This window comes from Gymnoscopelus microlampas, assembly GCF_963454915.1.
Source record: "Gymnoscopelus microlampas genome assembly, chromosome: 3".
Lineage (NCBI taxonomy): Eukaryota > Metazoa > Chordata > Actinopteri > Myctophiformes > Myctophidae > Gymnoscopelus > Gymnoscopelus microlampas.
The window spans coordinates 54275827-54295600 of NC_139940.1; the positions used below are offsets into that span (position 1 = coordinate 54275827).

At 39.6% G+C, this 19774-nt stretch overlaps 1 protein-coding gene across 4 annotated transcripts in view; it reads left to right on the forward strand.

Moving 5' to 3' along the window:
- Positions 1–19297, forward strand: part of LOC311042441 (guanylate-binding protein 1-like) — a 157516-nt gene extending 138219 nt beyond the window's left edge. For 2 of the 4 annotated variants that reach the window (XM_084053175.1, XM_084053176.1), the window contains 8 exons: positions 8515–8751; positions 9094–9371; positions 10259–10471; positions 10612–10714; positions 11852–12033; positions 12800–12995; positions 15992–16051; positions 19221–19297. In XM_084053175.1, the coding sequence (XP_083909301.1) occupies positions 8515–8751; positions 9094–9371; positions 10259–10471; positions 10612–10714; positions 11852–12033; positions 12800–12995; positions 15992–16051; positions 19221–19282 (1331 nt within the window). In that variant the 3' untranslated portion in view covers positions 19283–19297. The remainder of the gene's footprint in view (positions 1–8514; positions 8752–9093; positions 9372–10258; positions 10472–10611; positions 10715–11851; positions 12034–12799; positions 12996–15991; positions 16052–19220) is intronic. The other 2 variants (XM_084053178.1, XM_084053177.1) reach the window with 1 other exon arrangement.
- Positions 19298–19774: the final 477 nt, after the last annotated feature.

Here is a 19774-nt window from a genome sequence, read left to right on the forward strand (position 1 = left end):
TAACTAGTAACTTCAGTTTTCAAATAATTAAAAATAAGTACAATATTTGCCTCTGAGATGTAGAGTAGAAGTAAGTAAGTACTGAAAACTGCTAATACTCTAGTAAAGTAAAAGTACCTCAAAATTGTACTTAAGTACAGTACTTGAATAAATGTACTTAGTTACTTTACACCACTGGAAATAATAAATATAGGGTGCTTTGTGTATGTACACCAGAGAGGATATAATGTATAAGAAAATTAAATAAATAGCATTGGTTTTATAATGTATTGGGTAAAAAATAAAAGTATAGTAATAATAATAAATAATAGATTCGGATGCATCCTGCTCCATATACAATACAATACAATGCACTGCTTTTCAGTTTATCATTCAAGTTTGAGACAATAAAAATATGCGATTAATAAGCGATTAATCGCGCGATTAACTACACAAATCATGCGATTAATCGCGATTAAAAATTTTAATCGCCTGACAGCACTAATATATATTGAAAAAAAAGAACGAAAAAGAACTGAACTAGTTCATTTTTTGAACCATGAACTTTAGTTCAAAATTTTGAATTATGAACTGAACTTTGAACTAGTTCATTTTAAAATTTGTGAACTGAACTTTGAACTAGTTCATATTTTAAGTGAACTTTCCCAACACTGTGTGTGTGTGTGTGTGTGTGTGTGTGTGTGTGTGTGTGTGTGTTCACCCACAGTAGGTATTTACAAGAAATGGTCTCACTTCTTGTAAATAACAGAGATAGATCTCTGGCTCTCCCTATTGATTGCTTTTTGAATTGCAGACTCTAACCCACTGTATAACATCACAAGTACACACCAGAGAAGTCAGTGAGCTGTGGTCCTTGCTGATATAGCTTCATTAAGCTTCATTAAGCTTCATTAAGCTTCAACACGTCCCGATGCAACGCGTTATGCGCTTGTAGATCTGATATTTTTTTACCATTTATTATGTTTTTTTGTATTAATGGAATATTTTATGTTTTACTTTTTTGAAAATATGTTTCATTAACAACATTTGTAATACAAATATATTTTTATATTTTAACTTGCAACCCATAATAATGTGTCTGCATGTACTATGAGACAAAAATGGGTCCAGACCCATTGTTTGGGAAACACTGGTATAGGGAGTCTGTTGCAGCTCATGTGATGTACAACATTATCTGTATTCATATAATGATGATATCTCTCTCTCTCTCTCTCTCTCTCTCTCTCTCTCTCTCTCTCTCTCTCTCTCTCTCTCTCTCTCTCTCTCTCTCTCTGTGTTGTGTTTCAGCAAATCAGGCCATTTCCAAGAAAAGACCCCCTGACACAACTGAAAGTGAAAGTATGCAGCCCTCTGCCTAAAACGGCTGACAGCTTGGGACAGATTTGACCATATAGGCCTACGTCAAGGGGTTAACGTGTCGGGGGTACCCCCGAGTTACAATTCGGTTCCTATCGGGACGTAACTCGAACTGAAGAAGTAGGCCTACTCACAATTCTTACTTAGTAAAAGCATCAATACCAAAATGTAGGAATACTCTGTTAAGTGAAAGTCTTGTATTCAAAATGTACTTGAGTAAAAGTACAAAAGCATTGGCATAAAAAACTAAAGTTTTCAAATAATTGTAAAGGTAGCAAGTATTGAAGAATGGAAATACTTAAGTAAGTAAAAGTAGCTCAAAGTTTACTTAAGTACAGTACTTGAGTAAATGTACACATGTTACTTTCCACCACTGGGTCTTTCAGCAAACTGGGCAGGAAACTGCTCCCCTCTGCCTGTAGCTGGCTAAGCCTCAGATCCTAAGTGGTCAGATCCACCCAAGTATTTACAAGAAATGGTCTGACTTCTTGTAAATAACAGAGATAGATCTCTGGCTCCCCCTATCAGTGGAATTCCAGACCGTAACCTACTGTATAAAAGGAGAAGCAGACACCAGAGAAGTCAGTGAAGCTGTGGTCCTTTGGTGATTAAGCTTCATAGCCTGTCTTTATACTTCCTCTGTCTCTCCAGAACTACATCAGGATTTCAATACTGAGGCAGGTAAGACACTGAGACCACTTGTCTTTCAGTTACATGTAGAACAGAATGTGAGGCTTAAGCCCTATCTGCACAGGACTATTACCTTGGAACCTCTATATTTGTAATTATTAATTACAGAGGCTATTTGTTATTTAATATCTCTAGTGAATCGGTCAAGTCTGTAGGACACAATACTGTTCATTCATCTTACATGGTGCTTTGAAAATGTGTTGATAATTTAGAAATGTAAGGAGTCCCACTCTAAGCACTAGACCTCCGTTTTCTTTCGAGACCCAAAAGAGAAATGTTGTATTTCCCTGGGACAACAAATACATTATGAATTAACCACTGTATAGTGGATTTCTGTGGCTGGGTCTTCAATTCCAGAGAAATGATCAAGAGACGTGAGACAGTAGATATTGCTCAAGCGTGGCTTTGTTGATGCTTTGCAGAGGCTAAGTCTACAGAGACATAGGTGCAGCAAGTGTGATGATAATGGTGTGATCTTCAACTCCTTGACATTAGGTTTAATACTGTAATTATTAGTCCTCCTCTCCCTCATCTTTCCAATGGTCATTAATCATGTCATTTCTTAACACTCGATTTTGCCATGGCATCTGTCCAAATCTTGGTCCTTAGGGACTAGTGTATGTGGCATGTTTACTGGCAGTTACCTTATTGTCCTGGCATGATACATGTTTGTCCACTGGTTCCCACCATGTAAAGTTTAGTTAGCACCAGGCCTGGATTTTAGTGTGTGTGTGCGTGTGTGTGTGTGTGTGTGTGTGTGTGTGTGTGTGTGTGTGTGTGTGTGTGTGTGTGTGTGTGTGTGTCTGTGTGTGTGTGTGTGTGTGTGTGTGTGTGTGTGTGTGTGTGTGTGTGTGTGTGTGTGTGTGTGTGTGTGTGTGTGTGTGTGCGTGCGTGCGTGTGTGCGTGCGTGCGCGCGTGCGTGTGTGTGTCCTTTGTGAAACCAGAAATGTTTCAATGCAATGACCCCCATGTATTTGCAAATATATAACAGCAAATACACCGGATATCATTGTGATTGATGAGAACAGCAGAGAGGTTTTCCTATTGAAGTTGGCTGTGCTTTTGATTCAAGTTTAGAGGAAGCTTTCCTTACTAAACAAGTGTTTGGTAATATGGCAGACTGAAGTGTATGACCAATGTTGACTGTGAATAAGTTCATGCGCATTTGATGTTTACATTCTGTACATTCTGGACTTGGTTGGATTCAAACACACACACACGCACACGCACACGCACACACACACACACACACACACACACACACACACACACACACACACACACACATTTGCAATAAAGCCGATCGCGACGCGTCATGTCCCAAGGTGTGACACACTCTCACTCCACTCGCTGCAGGGTGCCTGATGGGTATAGTTACTACTTACTGTTCTGGCTAACGAGCTGACCTCCTATCAGCTGTCAAAGCAGCTGAATGTGTCTGCTGCAGAACGAGCTGCCACGGTGTGTGTGTGTGTGTGTGTGTGTGTGTGTGTGTGTGTGTGTGTGTGTGTGTGTGTGTGTGTGTGCGTGCGTGCGTGCGTGCGTGCGTGCGTGCGTGCGTGCGTGCGTGCGTGCGTGTGTACGTGTACGTGTGCGTGTGTGTGTCCAGACACACCTGCACTCATTACCATTCTGCTCCATACAGCACAGCTCTGCACACACACACACACACGCACACACGCACACACCATGGGTAACTTACTTTAGCGTGAGAGAGTGTGAGAGATAATAGGTCCAGTGGGTAACTTACATTAGCTATTACCTAACCTGGTTGATACAATGGAAAACTAAAAAAAACAAAAAAAAACAGGAGAGTTACGATGAAAATGAGATACTTATCCTGACCCGCCCAAATAGAAATTTGATATTCATGAAATGAACTTCTTAGTTCAAAGTTACAATGACAAACTCCTCAAATCTTTCCAGGAGAGGAATGACTGACATAAGATACTTATTTCCCCCTAAATGGACATTTGATATTCATGAAATGAACTTCTTATGTGAAGTTGACATAGGTATTGTGAGAAATCTTTTGGGATCTTTGTGCTATAACACCTGATTGACCCACTTAACCCTGCTACTTCAACACTTATTGAGCCTTACCCTAACCATCATACCTCTTTAGCATAACACGCAAACCATTACAAAGAGGGCAAGGTATTCATTATCCTGATAACTGTTATAAAATATCCCTATCATGTGACCCTGTATCAAAGGAATACAATAACTTGAGGGAAAAAAAGTAATAAGACAGGAGACATTTTTTAAAGATCCCAAAAAAGTGTTTCAATCATGAGATGATTCTGCAAGGCCAAATCTGTACAGTGCACTTGTTTTATGTTGGTTTCTTGTTCACATGTTATGTTGTAGACATACTCAGAGTCAGTGGTGTAAAGTAACTAAGTACATTTACTCAAGTACTGTACTTACAATTTTGAGGTACTTTTACTTTACTGGAGTATTTCCAGTTTTCAGTATTTTTACTTCTACACTACAAGTCAGAGGCAAATATTGTACAAAGTTTTGAAAAACGAGAAAACGCTGTCTGCTTTTGCTATTGTGTTCTCTATTTTGTGTGTTTTATGGCTATTTATGTTTTTGTATTTTGTCATTCTGTCCCCCTTTAAAATACCATAATCATCAGTGTACTTATTAAACATGTCCCTATGTGTTTTTTTCTCAACTAGCAGTGAGTGACCATCATGGCAGCCTGCAGCATGAAGGAGCCAGTATGTCTGATAGAGAGTGACAGTGAAGGGAAACTGCGTATGGTTCCCAGTGCCCAGAAGATTTTACAGCAGATTGACCAGAAAGTGGTTGTGGTGTCAGTAGTGGGCATGTACCGAACCGGAAAGTCCTACCTCATGAACAAGCTGGCTGGGACCAACAAAGGTGAGCATTTTCATTACTAGACTAAAATACAGGCAATATATATATATTATTACAATTATTGTGGTCAAACAACAGAGGACGCACAACAGATGAGCAGAGAGTGTTACTATATGAGTCGATGTCTGCCTGGTGACAGTTACAACACACGCACACATGCACGCAGGCATGCACACACACACGCACGCACGCACGCACGCACGCACGCACGCACGCACGCACGCACACACACACACACACACACACACACACACACACACACACATTTAAATTTCTTATTTCTTTCTTATTATTATTATGATTTCATAGAATTTCATAGATTTCATAGAAATAAACAAACTAAAAACCCCAAAACAGCCTTTTATTTTATTTCAATTGTTTTTAGTTGATAACTCATATTATGTATTTTTGTTATATTTTCATTATGTTTTAATTTGATATTGTAATTTATATATCTTTTAAATCTTAATTATGTCTGCATAACCATAAACAATTATTGTGATTTTTTTCCTCAATGAAGAGCAAAATGAATGGCCCAAGGTAAGGGTAATGCTTTACAAAGTTGTAAGAGCAATCCCGTCATCTGACTGACGATCTTGTCAGCGTCTGATAGCTTAGTGAAAGAAAATGAAATTCGCTCTGATTAAACCCCATTTAGCAGTTTATTAATTCTGCTTGAATCCATGATTCTATGATGAGATAGGAACAGGGGTGTAGTGGAGGTGGAGCGCGTGGGAGCAGCATCCCCTCACTTCTAAAAATAGGATTTGGGTTTTGGTCAGTTGATTTAGTTTGTTTTCATATTACATTGACACAACGCTGTCACCGCAACCTGCAGCGAACAAGGCCAGGCAGAGCCCGTCCATCGATTGGTTGTGATATCGCGCTGACAACCAACAACAACCAATAAAACCCACGGCTGACTCAGCTGACTGTCCTTTTGGGCTATAAGATCTATCCTAAACTATGGTCTCCTGGAGATGGGATCCTAAAACTCGAGTCAGACTCAGGCTGTGTCCTTGTATTTTAGTTATGGAAAAAGTTGAGAGCAAAATGAATGGCCCAAGGTAAGGGTAATGCTTTACAAAGTTGTAAGAGCAATCCCGTCATCTGACTGACGATCTTGTCAGCGTCTGATAGCTTAGTGAAAGTAAATGAAATTCGCTCTGACTAAACCCCATTTAGCAGTTAATTAATTCTGCTGTTTTAGAGGCACACATACACAGCCACAGAAAATACAAAAAATGTTTTAGGGGTTTCATAGCCCTAAAACATGAGGGTTTTTTTTATTGAAAATTGATTAAAACGTGTATTTAGTCAAATATCTCCACTTTTCCATGATATTCACTCAGACAACATTCTCTGCGTGATGGGATGTCATTTATAGCAGCAGCAAAAACATGTGAACTTTCTTCAGTGCATATAGGCTGTGAATGGGACATTGACAGGTGCATTGTGGTTGGTACAGGATCACAGGACTTTATTTTTCTTCACTTCACTGTCTTTACTTGCTGACAAATTGTGCTTCTTTATTTGATTTGTTCAGCGTCTACTTACGCATCTTGCATCTCACTGGTCATAAAGGTGCTTTTTCATCTAATAATGCATGACTTTGTATCAACTATGACTGTATCAAAGCTAGAATGACTTCAGTATGGATAGTCTAGTTGAAAAATGTTTAACGTAATTTGGTTTGTTCCTGTCCCATATTTCATCCTCAAGGATTCCCTCTGGGATCCACTATCCAATCCAAGACAAAGGGCATCTGGATGTGGTGTGTACCTCACCCCAGAAAGACTGACCACACTCTGGTGCTGCTGGATACAGAGGGACTGGGAGATATCCAGAAGGTGAGACACCATTTTGTTTCATGTTCAAATCAGGTTGCATTTAATAATTATAAATAATCAAGTTATTACAGGAAGGGATTGGGGATGTGATGTCAGAAGCTGGGGGCTAGTGGAGTGGGCGTTCACCCCCACCTCGAAACGCCATTTTTGAATGCATTTGTAAATTATTCTATTAGTCATTAATCTCATTAATCAGTTGAAAATAATAATAAATATTATAAAAATAAAATAGTATTACATATTATAATAAATATAACATATAAATATATAACATATATATATATATATATATATATATATATATATATATATATATATATATATATATATATATATATATATATATATATATATATATGTATATATATATATATATATATATATATATGCTTTGACCTATATATATATATATATATATATATATATATATATATATATATATATATATATATATATATATATATATAGGTCAAATGTAACCTTGAGCTGACCTTTAACATGTGAGATTGACCTGATATTTAACATCAGCAATGGATTCTACACATATGAAAACCGTTAAAAGGAGGTATTACACATCATTCTAATACAAGTGGGTCAAAAGTAACATTTTTCAATCAGTGGCAATATTGGATTAGATCAGATCGCAGCTTCCTCACGTCCTTACGGCTGCACTGTTGGGCAAGAAACCAAGCCTGGCGGAGATTTGTGCTCAGAGGAGCACACTTTTGTCTGTCTGTTAATCACATTTAAACATACTGTAAGAAATGGTGGCAAACTATGAACTACATGTGATCAGAGTAATGTAACACATCCAAACAATTTATTCTGGTTTCAGGGAAATACGACGAATGACAACTGGATCTTTGCCATGGCAGTTCTGCTCAGCAGCACCCTGGTCTACAACAGCATGAACACCATTGATAATAAAGCCCTGGAGAACCTTCAGTATCCTTCAGATCATTCACTCATTATTCCCTCTTTTGCTCATATTATACCTGTGATTATTGAGTCGTATATTTGGCATGTTCATTTATTAACTTAAAAATATTTTTTTTCTAGTCCAAGTACTTGGACAAGCTCAAGTATATTGTTTTGGGAAAGCTCTTGCAAATGTTTAAAACTTCTCTCCAATCTCAATAAAATGCAAATAATCCATTTGAAACAAATTGAACCGCCCTTTCTACAAACAGTGTTTCAGGGACAGTTTTTTTCCTCTAAGCAAACATTTATTCAGTATTTAATACTAAATAAATGTATCACATGTAGGTATTTCTGTCTTTTCAGATGTTCACATTTCTGTCCTAAAACAACATTTTGCAGCTTCTAAGTATATCCCTGCCCAGTCTACCCTCCTGTAAAAAGGTTTAGAAATCCAGTGTGGTGTGAGGTTCTTTTGTCATCCTTAACAAAACCCCTTACAGCTATGTGACAGAACTGACAAAGCATATCAAAATTAAGTCCAATAAGGATGAGGATGATGATCGTACGTATGTACGTTTCCTTCCCTCCTTTGTGTGGGCTGTGCGAGATTTTACACTCGATCTGGAGCTAGATGGGGAACCCATAACTGCGAACGAGTACCTGGAAGACGGTCTCAAGGACAAACAAGGTTTCATGAACGGCTGAAAATTATTTGAATATAATTGAGATTGCAATCATTTAGACTAGGCATTAGAACCTCTTTACACTAAAAGGTAATGTGTTCTGTATGTGTTTCATTCTGTCAAAGGTACAGAGAATCAGCAGTACAACGAACCCCGTACCTGCCTTCGTAAATTCTTCTTGCCTCGCTCGTGTTTTGTGTTTGAGAGACCGGCCAACGCTAAGACAATGAAACAAATGGAGGAACTGACAGATGCTGACCTGGATCCAGACTTTGTTGAACAGGCCAAAAGGTTCACTGAACACATCTACACTAAGTCTGAGACCAAGACTCTCAGTAGCGGCATAAAAGTCACTGGCAGATGTAAGTGGGATTTAAATAAAGGTACACTGCAGCCACTGGGTTTCTGGTACTTCTGTCAGTCATCAGCATTTGAGAGATTGACATCAATGACTGCCAACTGTGCTCACTTTGCATTCTGACAAATCAAGTGTTTGTTGTCAAGAATATAGGTGTGATATGGTTAAAATATGATATAATATATTTCCTTTTCTCTTTAAAAAGTACCTTTGTAAGGATTCATGACAGTAGCCTATAACATACTATTCAGTATACCTCCCAGACTCCCCTTGTGTGTTGTTGTAGGTGACATTGGCATTAGCAATTAGCTAGAACACACTTGCTGAATCAGTCTTCCTTCCACAGTGCTTGGTCACCTGGCAGAGACATACTTGAAAGCCATCCGTAGTGGAGAGGTTCCCTGTCTGGAAAATGCTGTGAAGGCACTGGCTGAGATTGAGAATGCCAAAGCTGTTGAGCAGGCCCAGTTCGTCTATGTACAGGGGATGGCGTCAGTACGCTTCCCCACCAACACCCTGGAGGAGCTGTCTGCAATCCATGCATCCAGTGAGAGAGAGGCCCTGGCACTGTTCATGAAACATTCATTCAGAGATGACAACCAAGAATATCAGATGAAGCTTATGGTATGTGTTGGAAATCATCATCCATTGTTTCATTGTGTTTCCATCACTTAATGCGACACTTTTTAAAATATACTAAAGCTTAGTCAAATTATTGTCCTTTTGAGTCCCTTAGCTTTCCCTTGTATATCTCGATATGCATAGTTTCTTTCGCTTGTCTTTTCACTGAGGGAGCCCCTCCCATTTGTATTTGTTACACTCCTTGCCAAATCATAATCATTAATTGGATGCACTACAATTGCAACATATTGCTACAAAACCTGTTTATTCAATCATTTTGGGTAATGAACAAGAAATTGAAGGCTAACACAGGTGTACTGATTGCTAGAGTGCTAGAGTGAGGAGAGACATGGGTTTATATTAATGGTCTTAACTTAAAATGTATACATCACACAGCTTAGATCTTTGGATTAAATTGGAGAGCAGACCCGTGCCATCTTGGTGATGTAAAAAACATGTCTGTAGTATAAAGAAATGCGACCACAGTGACTTTACGAAAACACAGGGCATTTCTCCTCTGTCCTTCTCTCTCGAGGGGTTTTCAGTTCAAATAACATTGACTTTCCCATAGACTTTTTGGGGTGTTTAAAGTTAAATATTTAAAAAACAACAAATTATTTCAAAATTAAAAATCTTGAATGCTTCCAGCTTGAATGGAGTTTCTAAAGCGTTCCTGAATGGCTGGGGAGGAAAAGAGGGGCCGACCGACCGACAGACCGACAGACCAACAGACAAAGCCTCCTGTAGGCCGACCCCCTGGGTCTGGCAAAAATATCACTCACCCTACCTTTAAGATAGACTATGCAATAAGCGTTGGAACACACAGTGCACACCACAAATTAACCCATTTGTGAACATATACATTTTCATTTTGACCACTATGTTTTTAGAGTGTACTTCAGGGGGAATACAATCAGATCTATGAGAAAAACTTCAACGAGTCCAGGAAGGCATGTGGACTAATCATCAAACAAGTCTTTAAACCTCTGGAGGACAACCTGGGAGCTGGTCTCTACACAGTCCCTGGAGGATACGAGACGTTCTGCCAGGACCTCCAGATGATGACTGATAAATACAACCATGCAGAAGGCAGAGGAGTCAAGGTCAGTTAGATTCCTGCCAACTTCAGATCTGACTGAGTCAGAGAATGTTAAATGAACCATCTGTGCGCGCGTGTGTGTGTGCGTGTGTGTGTGTGTGTGTGTGTGTGTGTGTGTGTGTGTGTGTGTGTGTGTGAGACCAGGCTGAGGAGGTTCTGAAGGCATACCTGGATGAGAAGGCGGTAACTGGCAACGCCTTACTGGTAGCAGATAAAAACCTCTCTGACGCACAGCGGAGAGCAGAAGGTAAACTATATTAAAGAGTCAGTCAGTAAATCAATCTAGCTCTTTTTATAGAACATTTCCTAGTGAGTTGTGCTTTACGAATACCAAAATAAGATTTTTAACCCCTTGAACCACAGCACCCCATATTCTGGGGGAACATTTGCCAGAAATAAAAGATCTAGAAGCTATCACATCGCGTGCTGTGAGCTTGTAGATCTGCGTTTTCTGTCGAAGAGATTTGACGTAGAAGGAAACCAGAGCAGTACAAGTACAGAGCCAACTCAGGGCTGGTTCACTACGAATAGAGGGTTTAAAGTGCTTTACAGAACAAGGCAAATGAGCAATATGATACCATAGTACAAATACAACAGTTTAAAAAAATACTAATATATAACAAAATACGACAGAAACAGAGATATAAAATGAACACAGATAAAATCAATAAAAATACTAAACTGGCAAGAAAAGGACTTTCCATAGAGCTGAGTTTTCAGAAGTGATTAAACAGATGGCACTTATCATTCCAAAGCGGATAACTAACTAGGAGCCAAAATCTTAAAATATACAACAGATGATGAAAAGAAAGTCATTTAAAGTACTATAAAGCAGTGGAGCTTAATTCAGTGTTCAGCATCCACCTCCCTTAAAGGAGGTGTACTCTTTGAGACTCTTTGAGTCACTCCGGTAGGACATGTATGACAACTTGGTCATACACCACTTTATGGTAATTATTTAAGTGATTGATAGATTAGACATGTATCCTTGTGGTGCAGACACGAAACCAAAACGTTCTTGGTTTACATTGGTGTCATTATAACCAAAGTGGTTCCAAGCCTGGTGATGCTTTGGCTTTTTTTGTCGACCAGGTTTGGGGCGTTCAGCCATGCTATTTTCTCACAAGATATCCCTCTCTTGTGGGGAGAAGTAGGAGAACGTGCTGTAAATGGAATGGCTAATGTATGGTTGTTGGTGTGAGTAAGTGTAGGGCTTAGGGTTAGATTTGTGGTCGGGGTTAGGGGTGTGGTTACGGTTCAGGTTGAGGAAACATAGGGCTGACGGGACATAGGTACACTCCTGTTAGCTTTCAGTAATTAAGACTTTGTGGGATGATAACAGTGTTTTTCTTTTGAAAGGTTCTGTCTTATTGGTTTCCTACAGAGGAGAAAGCGAAATGGGAGGAGTCAGAGAGAGAGAGACGGGCCATGGCGGAGCATCAGATGGTACTGGAGAGGCAGGCGGCTGATCTGCAGAAAACCCAAGAGGAGAGTATCAACCAGCTCAATGAAAAGATGGAGAGAGAGCAGATACAAGCCAAAGCAGAGCATGAGAAGCTGATGGCTGTGAGTGATTATATGAATCTCGCTCTATTCACAGCAGCCATATTATGAAGACATTCACAGGTGTTACCAATGATACTAATGAAGGCTCTGTTCCATTCTGGTCAAACAGAGTCAGGGTGCTGATATTGTGCATGTTGGCTCACTGGAAACACCAGTGGGTCTAAAGTTGGGGTCCAGGGACCCTCAAGGGCTTCCAAATGGCCCCTACAGGTGTGTAACTCTGAGAGTGTACAAATGGAACCAGTTGTGGGGGTCGTGGAAACCACTGTGCTAGACTAAATGGAACAGAGCCTTCATTAGTATCATTGGTAACACCTGTGAATGTCTTCATAACATGGCTGCTGTGAATAGAGCCTATTGCTCCCCGAGCACCGTAGAATGGCTGCTCACTGCTACTATAGTGATTATAGGATGGGTAAATGCGAATTTCATGTATGTGCATATATATACATTTTACAGTGACAAAAAACACCCCAAGGAGTGGGGACTAAATTATAATTGTGATTATGACTGTTGTTTAGAAAAGAAAAAAAAGTTTATAAAAGTTTAGATTCTTTTGGATTTTTTTCAGGTTTAATTTCATGTCATTTCATTTTTAAACCTGAAGACGATCTGTAAGGATTGAAAAGTCATAGTAGTCTTCCTTTTTAAACTGAATTACTGTGCTTTGCTTGTCGGGACGGACACCAAGATTAATATTGTGTGCCAAGATTAGAACGTTTTTTTTTTTTAATCTTATGGTGTTGTGTCATGTGTGTTATTTCAGGAGATTAAGGAACAAAAGGAAAGAGCTGATAAGCAGGAGGCACTTTGGTTGGAAGAACAGGAGCAGGCTCTCGAGAGACAGAGAGAGTTGGAGGAACAGCAGAATAAAGCCTGGTTTGAAAGCGCCGTGGATGCTTTTAAAGGTTTTTTCACTGGGAAATGGACACCAACCAGCGGATTCAAAAAGATGTTCAATGGTTTGTTCAAGCGTGTCAAGGATGTCAATACTGATTGATTTGATGTGAGAGAACATTTGTCTGTGGGTGTATAAAAAAATACTTCTCCAAAGCTTTGCTGAAGGAGAATTAGAGCATAACAAAATAATTGACGCAAGATAGAAGTTATAACTAATAGAGTAGACCTCTTCTCACAATTCCGTTAGTTGTCTGGAAGGAGGTCATTAGATTGTGCCTTGTATTGAGTGCAGCATGCATATCTGCAAACACCAAATTGTCGTATATTCACAACCACGTCGTTTCTGCTGGCCACATACCCTCGCGCCTACATGGACATTTCAAGTATAATCATACCATAAAGGTCAAATTTACCTTCCCCTCACAGTTAAAGGAGAATTTTGGACTAAGTTTTTCTTACCTTTTCTATGACGTTATGATATCTTAGGATGAATGGTACAGTAGAAAAATGTCATAACTCCATCCCAGGTCCGCCACAGCTTAAAACGTGCACGGATAGGCCTTAGGTTAGATTACATATTTTAATAGCTTTTTTTCCCCTTTTTTTTTGGTGAGATCTGACGTTCATAGTGACAGAACACTATGCAAAAAAAAAAAAAAAACCTAAGTCTCGCTAGACGAGATTGAAATCTCGAGATTTCAATTTTGACAATGGCACTGGCCCAACCACCAACATCCTCGGTACCCTCAACTCCAACATCTGCTCATCGGTCAAAAACCTCGGTGTTACCCTCGACAGCAATTTTACATTAAATAAACACATTAGCTCTGTCGTCAAAAGCAGTTTCTTCCAATTAAGACTCCTGGCCACGGTAAAAGCCTACCTCCCCCCTAAACAACTGGAAATGTCTATCCATGCCTTCATATCTTCTAGGCTTGATTATTGTAACTCTCTATATATAGGTATTGAGCAGTCCGCACTCAGGCGCTTGCAGCTGGTGCAAAATGCGGCTGCCCGTCTCCTCACTGGCACAAAAAAGCGAGATCATATCAATCCTGTCTTAGCTGCACTCCATAGAGTACAGAAGTCCTGACATCACTTGTTCATCCCCTGGGTCGTAAAGTAATTTCACTATGGAGAATAACATTGGGTCAACTTAGAACCGTCTCATATAAGAATTGGGGTCCAAAAATAAACTAACCGTCTCAGCGACACAACCAGGAGTGACAAGTCACTCCTGGTTGTTCCCAAAGCTAGACTAAAGACCAGGGGCGACCGTGCCTTTGCTCCTGCTGCCCCCACGCTCTGGAACAACCTACCCCGGGCCCTCCCCATTAGAACTGCTCAGTCTATCTGGGTTTTCAAATCTCGCCTCGAGACTCATTTCTTTTTTCTAGCTTTTAATGTTGTTTAAACTTTTTTTCATTTACCTTGTTTCATATTATGTTTTATATTTTGCTTTGTCCTGTGACTGTGTTGTTGCACAGGCCTGTTTTCTGTGGTTCCCACCATGTACAGCACTTTGGTCAATTTCGATTGTTGTAAATGTGCTATATAAATAAAGTTTGATTTTATTTGAATTGATATCTTAAACGGTTTATTGTGAATTAATCAAGTAATTGGATAATCATGATGTATTAGAAACTGTAGAAAATGTACCTGAACCATGTAGTCATCAATTCAATGTTGGGGGAAATCAATCATCTGGGACTGGGAGTGATTTAAAATGTTATCTTTTATACAATCATGTCATCTGTAAAATAGTATATGGAACCAGATTAAGATGTATGTAAATGTATTCAGTATTATGTCATTGGTGGAGCCCGAGTTGACACACATTGATATGATTGGACCAACCTAAAATGGTTAGGGCAGACAAATCATGGGAATAGAGAAGTAAGGGGATTCCTCATCAGGATGCCATGATCTATTGAAGATATTACTTCAATCTCTCAAAACTGCTATTTTAGCACTTAGACACAGTGTCAAGGTCATCTGATAGGAGATTATAGTAAAATGCTGTAACTCTGCTCTGGTTCCCTCATAGGAATATGTTTAAGTTTATAAGTTTGTGCTTCAGGCCCCACAATACGGTTTCACCTACATGTATGCAAATTGGTACACACCCGTATCATGTCCCGACTTACGAAAAAGTCTCTTGGACTTTATAGTGCAGTTTTTGTGCATTTCAGGCAATTTTCACAGGTTGTACTTTAACAAACTCCTCCTAGGCAGATTGTTCGCTCAGCGTACACAAAAGACCTTAACGATAAAAAAAAAAAGTATCAAAAGCTTGAGTTTTCGTAAAACGGCGTGACCGTGGCAAAGCCTCAAACCTCAAACAGGAAATGAAAATAGCTACAACTCTTATTGGCTGAGCTTTAAACAGCCATAACTCCAGTTCGCAGCATGCTACCAAGTACAAAGTTTGGTATGTGGACAAAGACCACCAATAGGGACGAGCTGTAATTGCTGAAGCCCCGCCCCCTCTGTGTTCCTATTGGCTGGGCTTTAAACAGCCATAACTCCAGTTCCCAGCATCGGAAACCTACAAAATGCTTAAGCTATGTAGCGTAACTTTTCAGCTGATTGCCATACAGACGTGTACCGTGGACAGAGCTGCGAGGGCCTGTTGATCGCTGCTTGCAGCTTTAAAAATCATTGCAGTTTCAATAGGGCTTCACAATACTGTGCAGTGCTTGGCCCCTAATTAAAGCTGCAAGCAGTGATTCCCGGGCCCTTGCACCTCTGTCCACAGTACGGGCAAATATCGACCAATTAGAACATGGAGAAGAGCTAAGCAATTAACTCTAATGAAAGACCAGGATTTTCAACCGAGTCCAGTGAGGGAACAAGAACCCCTGTGTGTGTGTGTGTGTGTGTGTGTGTGTGTGTGTGTGTGTGTGTGTGTGTGTGTGTGTGTGTGTGTGTGTGTGTGTGTGTGTGTGTGTGTGTGTGTGTGTGTGTGTGTGTGTGTGTGTGTGTGTGAAATTGATACAACACAAATAACATGGTATGGGTTATATTGATTGAATTGTATTATGTCATATTGTTGCAGAGGGCCAGGGTGAGATACCTGTGAAACGGCGCCATAGCCAAGAATTACTACCCCCTGAAAGTGAGTAAAACTAAACTGAATCTAAACTGTTTTGTTTGATATGTTTCCATATTTTGGAAAAGCCTACTGTAATATTTGATACTGCAAACTTGATTATGGATGCAGAAAATAAAAACAACCAACGTTTTGGCAGATGCAACTGCATTCTTCAGGGCATTAAGAAGACAATGCAAGTCACACACACATAAATAATGATAATAATAATACATGACTGAGATAAACAATTACAGATTCAACCAATTAACAACTGATCATCAAGAGTTATGATGAGACATATCAATATGATAGCAATAGGGAACAGTGGCTCAGTGTGACATTCCGAGACAATTAGGGAGGATTACTACATCATGCATTACCATTATACAAAAGTGCAAAAGATCAGGAAAGACAATTCCTTTTCAAAAAAGACAACTAGATGTCTCTGAAGATTTACAAAATACAACCACATAATAGAGAGCATGGGACAATAAAGTTGATTCTGATTCAGATTCTGAACGTTGTAATGTTACTAAGTCACAGAAAGTCAGTTTCCGTTGGCTTTTTCGTGCCTCGTTGTACATTCTCATCGCAAACTGACGAAGCCCCTCCAGCCTCATCCTAGGGTAGAGGCATAAGTCCTTCAGGTAGTTCCCCATCTTCCACTTCTGACAAAAAATAATCCTGCAAGACCACTGTCAAATGATTTGAGTACAATGCATTGATATTTGTTGATATTCATTCATTAAGTTAACGACTGTTCACTCAGAAAATCACTTTGAAATGTGCTCATATAACTCAAACCTTTTGCGGTGAAATAGTGGTTTAATTTTGAGGTCATCCAACCAATTTTATTTATCAGTCTTTCACTGTTTGGGCTTACAGTGAGTGCCAGAAATCTCACAAGCCCTGATGACACTGATGACAGCAATACACCAACAGATGCTCTGAGCTCCTATGTCAAATCTCTGCCCAGCGCAGGTGAGTTGTGGGTTTTGTCCACCGGAGGGGCACGGTGGCGCACGGTGGCAGCTAGAAGGTCCTGGGTTCGATTCCCGCCGGGGACGCTGTGGGCACTGGGGGTGTGTTCTCTCCTCCGTGTCATCAGTGCCCATACCCCAGGTGGGGTTTGGCGAAAGGGTCTTTCTTTGTGGAGTTTGCATGTTCCCCCGTGTCCCCTAGGGTAGATACCCTCACAAAAAACATGCAGTAATCCTGGTCTCTATACTGCCTCCCCCTGGTCAGCCAGGGTGCCTGATGGAGGGGGAAGGAACTGTTTGGTTCCTAAGAAGCGGCCTGCTCACTCCTCATGCATTGAAGGAAGCATGAGCTCAGTTCAGGGCTCTCCCCAGACTGGCAGAGGGAGATCCCCAAAAATTGTGGGATAAAAAAAAAAGATAGAAACTATGAAATATAATCAATCAGAATAGTGGGCGGGGCTAAGTAACTCCAATGAAGGACAAGGACTCTCAACCGAATCAAGTGACGCGACTCACATCTCTGTATGACAAACTGTTAAAAAATTAAAGCAAAATATAGGAACTATCAATAGTATCTGCCGGTATGTTTGCACAAAATGACGATTTAAGTTACTGTATCCTGTGGGTGTGCACAAAAGTATGGTACAATGTGCTGTTTAAAGCCCAGCCAATAGGAACACAGAGGGGGTGGGGCTCAAGCAATTACAGCCTATCCCTATTGGCCATCTAAGTGCACCTAGCAAGTTTTGTAGGTATAGCATGGTGGGAACTGGAGTTATGGCTGTTTAGAGGCCAGCCAATAGGAACACAGAGGGGGTGGGACTTAAGCAATTACAGCCTGTCCCTATTGGCCATCTAAGTGCACCTAGCAAGTTTTGTAGGTATAGCATGGTGGGAACTGGAGTTATGGCTGTTTAAAGCCCAGCTAATAGGAATTGTAGATCGGCTATTTTCACTTCCTGTTTGGCGTTGACGTTTGACGCTTCGCCACGGTCACGCCGTTTTACGAAAACTCAAGCTTTTTATAACTTTTCATCGTTAAGGTCTTTTGTGTACGTTGAGCGAATTTGAGGCGGATCCGACAATCCTGAAGAGTTTGTTAATGTACAACCTGTGAAAATGGCTTGAAATGCACAAAAAAATCAATTCAAAATGGCAGACTTCCTGTTTGGTTAGGTCATAGCTTCAAGAGACTTTTTTGTAAGTCGGAACATGATACAGGTGTGTACCAATTTGCATACATGTAGGTGAAACCATATCGTTGGGCTTCAAGCACCAGCCTCTGACAGAAGGAACAGTAAAACAAGCAAAGCCCCACAACCCATTCTGACACCAAGTCACTATAGATATTGTGCAGCTGCCTTTTATGCTCAACCACGTTCTGAACAAACAGTGGACACGTCATGGTATCCATTGGAAAGTTACTGTGCAATCTGCATATTAAATAAGTAAGTCAAGGACCAACACCTGTGGTACGTGATAAGACTGGACAAGGCTGCATGTCCTGGCTCTGAAAAGAGCGTGTGTGATTATATTTAATGTAATCAGCTGTTGTTATTTAAAAAAAAACAACATATTCTAGAGTTGTTTTTCTGATGTGGTGTGCTTAAATGAGTATAAAGTGTGCCTTGAGATGTTCAGATGAAAGAAACGATCACTTAAAAATAGATTGATATTCCTTTAATAGACATGAACCCACATGTGTTTATGCCACTCCGGCTTTTATTCTCTCCACTGACCTAAGCAGAATCAACTGTATTATCACATCACAGCAGTGGTGTAAAGTAACTAAGTACATTTACTCAAGTACTGTGCTTCTTCTACTGCACTACATCTCAGAGGCAAAACTTTAGTTACTTTACAGATACATTAGTATATTATAAAAACATCATTAACCACTTTGGCCCTATTTTATTAATACATCTACAAGCTCACAACGTGTGGCATCGTGAGGTGTTGTGAGCTTGTAGATCTGCTATTTTCAAACATTTTAGTACTTTTACTTTTGGTACTTTAAGTATATTTTGATGCCAATAATTATGTACTTTTACTCAAGTAACATTTTGAACACAGGCCTTTTAATTGTAACAGAGTATTTCTATATTGTGGTATTGCTACTTGTACTTAAGTAAAATATCTGAGTACTTCTTCCACCACTGCATCAGTCTACAGGTGTAAAATAAGGTGAAATTTGTGTTTTTTGTTACTTACAGAAAGAAGAAAAGAAAAAGAAGAGGGGACCAGGAAGGAAAGGGAAAATAAATCAGACAGTTAGAGAAAAACATGTCAAGGAGAGGCAAAAATGTGTTGTTGTCCTGTATTTGTCTCGTACGTGTCTGTCCTTTTCTGTGCCTGTCTCGTACTTGTCGGTGCTTTTTGTTTGTGTAGATGTCTATAGTATATTGTTGAATATTTTGCTTGTCATATATTGTATTTATTTAATGCATGTATGCATGTATTTATTTAATGCATGTACGCATGTTTATTTAACTTATCTCACTCATTTAGCTATTTGTGAGTTTGTGTTTCTCTGACCGGGTTTTTTCATTTATTTTGTTTTTTATTTTATTTTGTATGTGTACATGTGTGTATGTGTATTACTTGTTCCTTTCCTTTTTCTGTCTTGGTTTTCCCTGTATATGGCCTCTTATGTGCATTGGTGATCTCACCTGTTTTAGTTTACCTTGAAAAATAAATAAAAAAAATGATTAAAAAAAAAAAAAAAGGAGAGGCAAAATTGCAAATTTGCCCGATATGCCCCCTATTC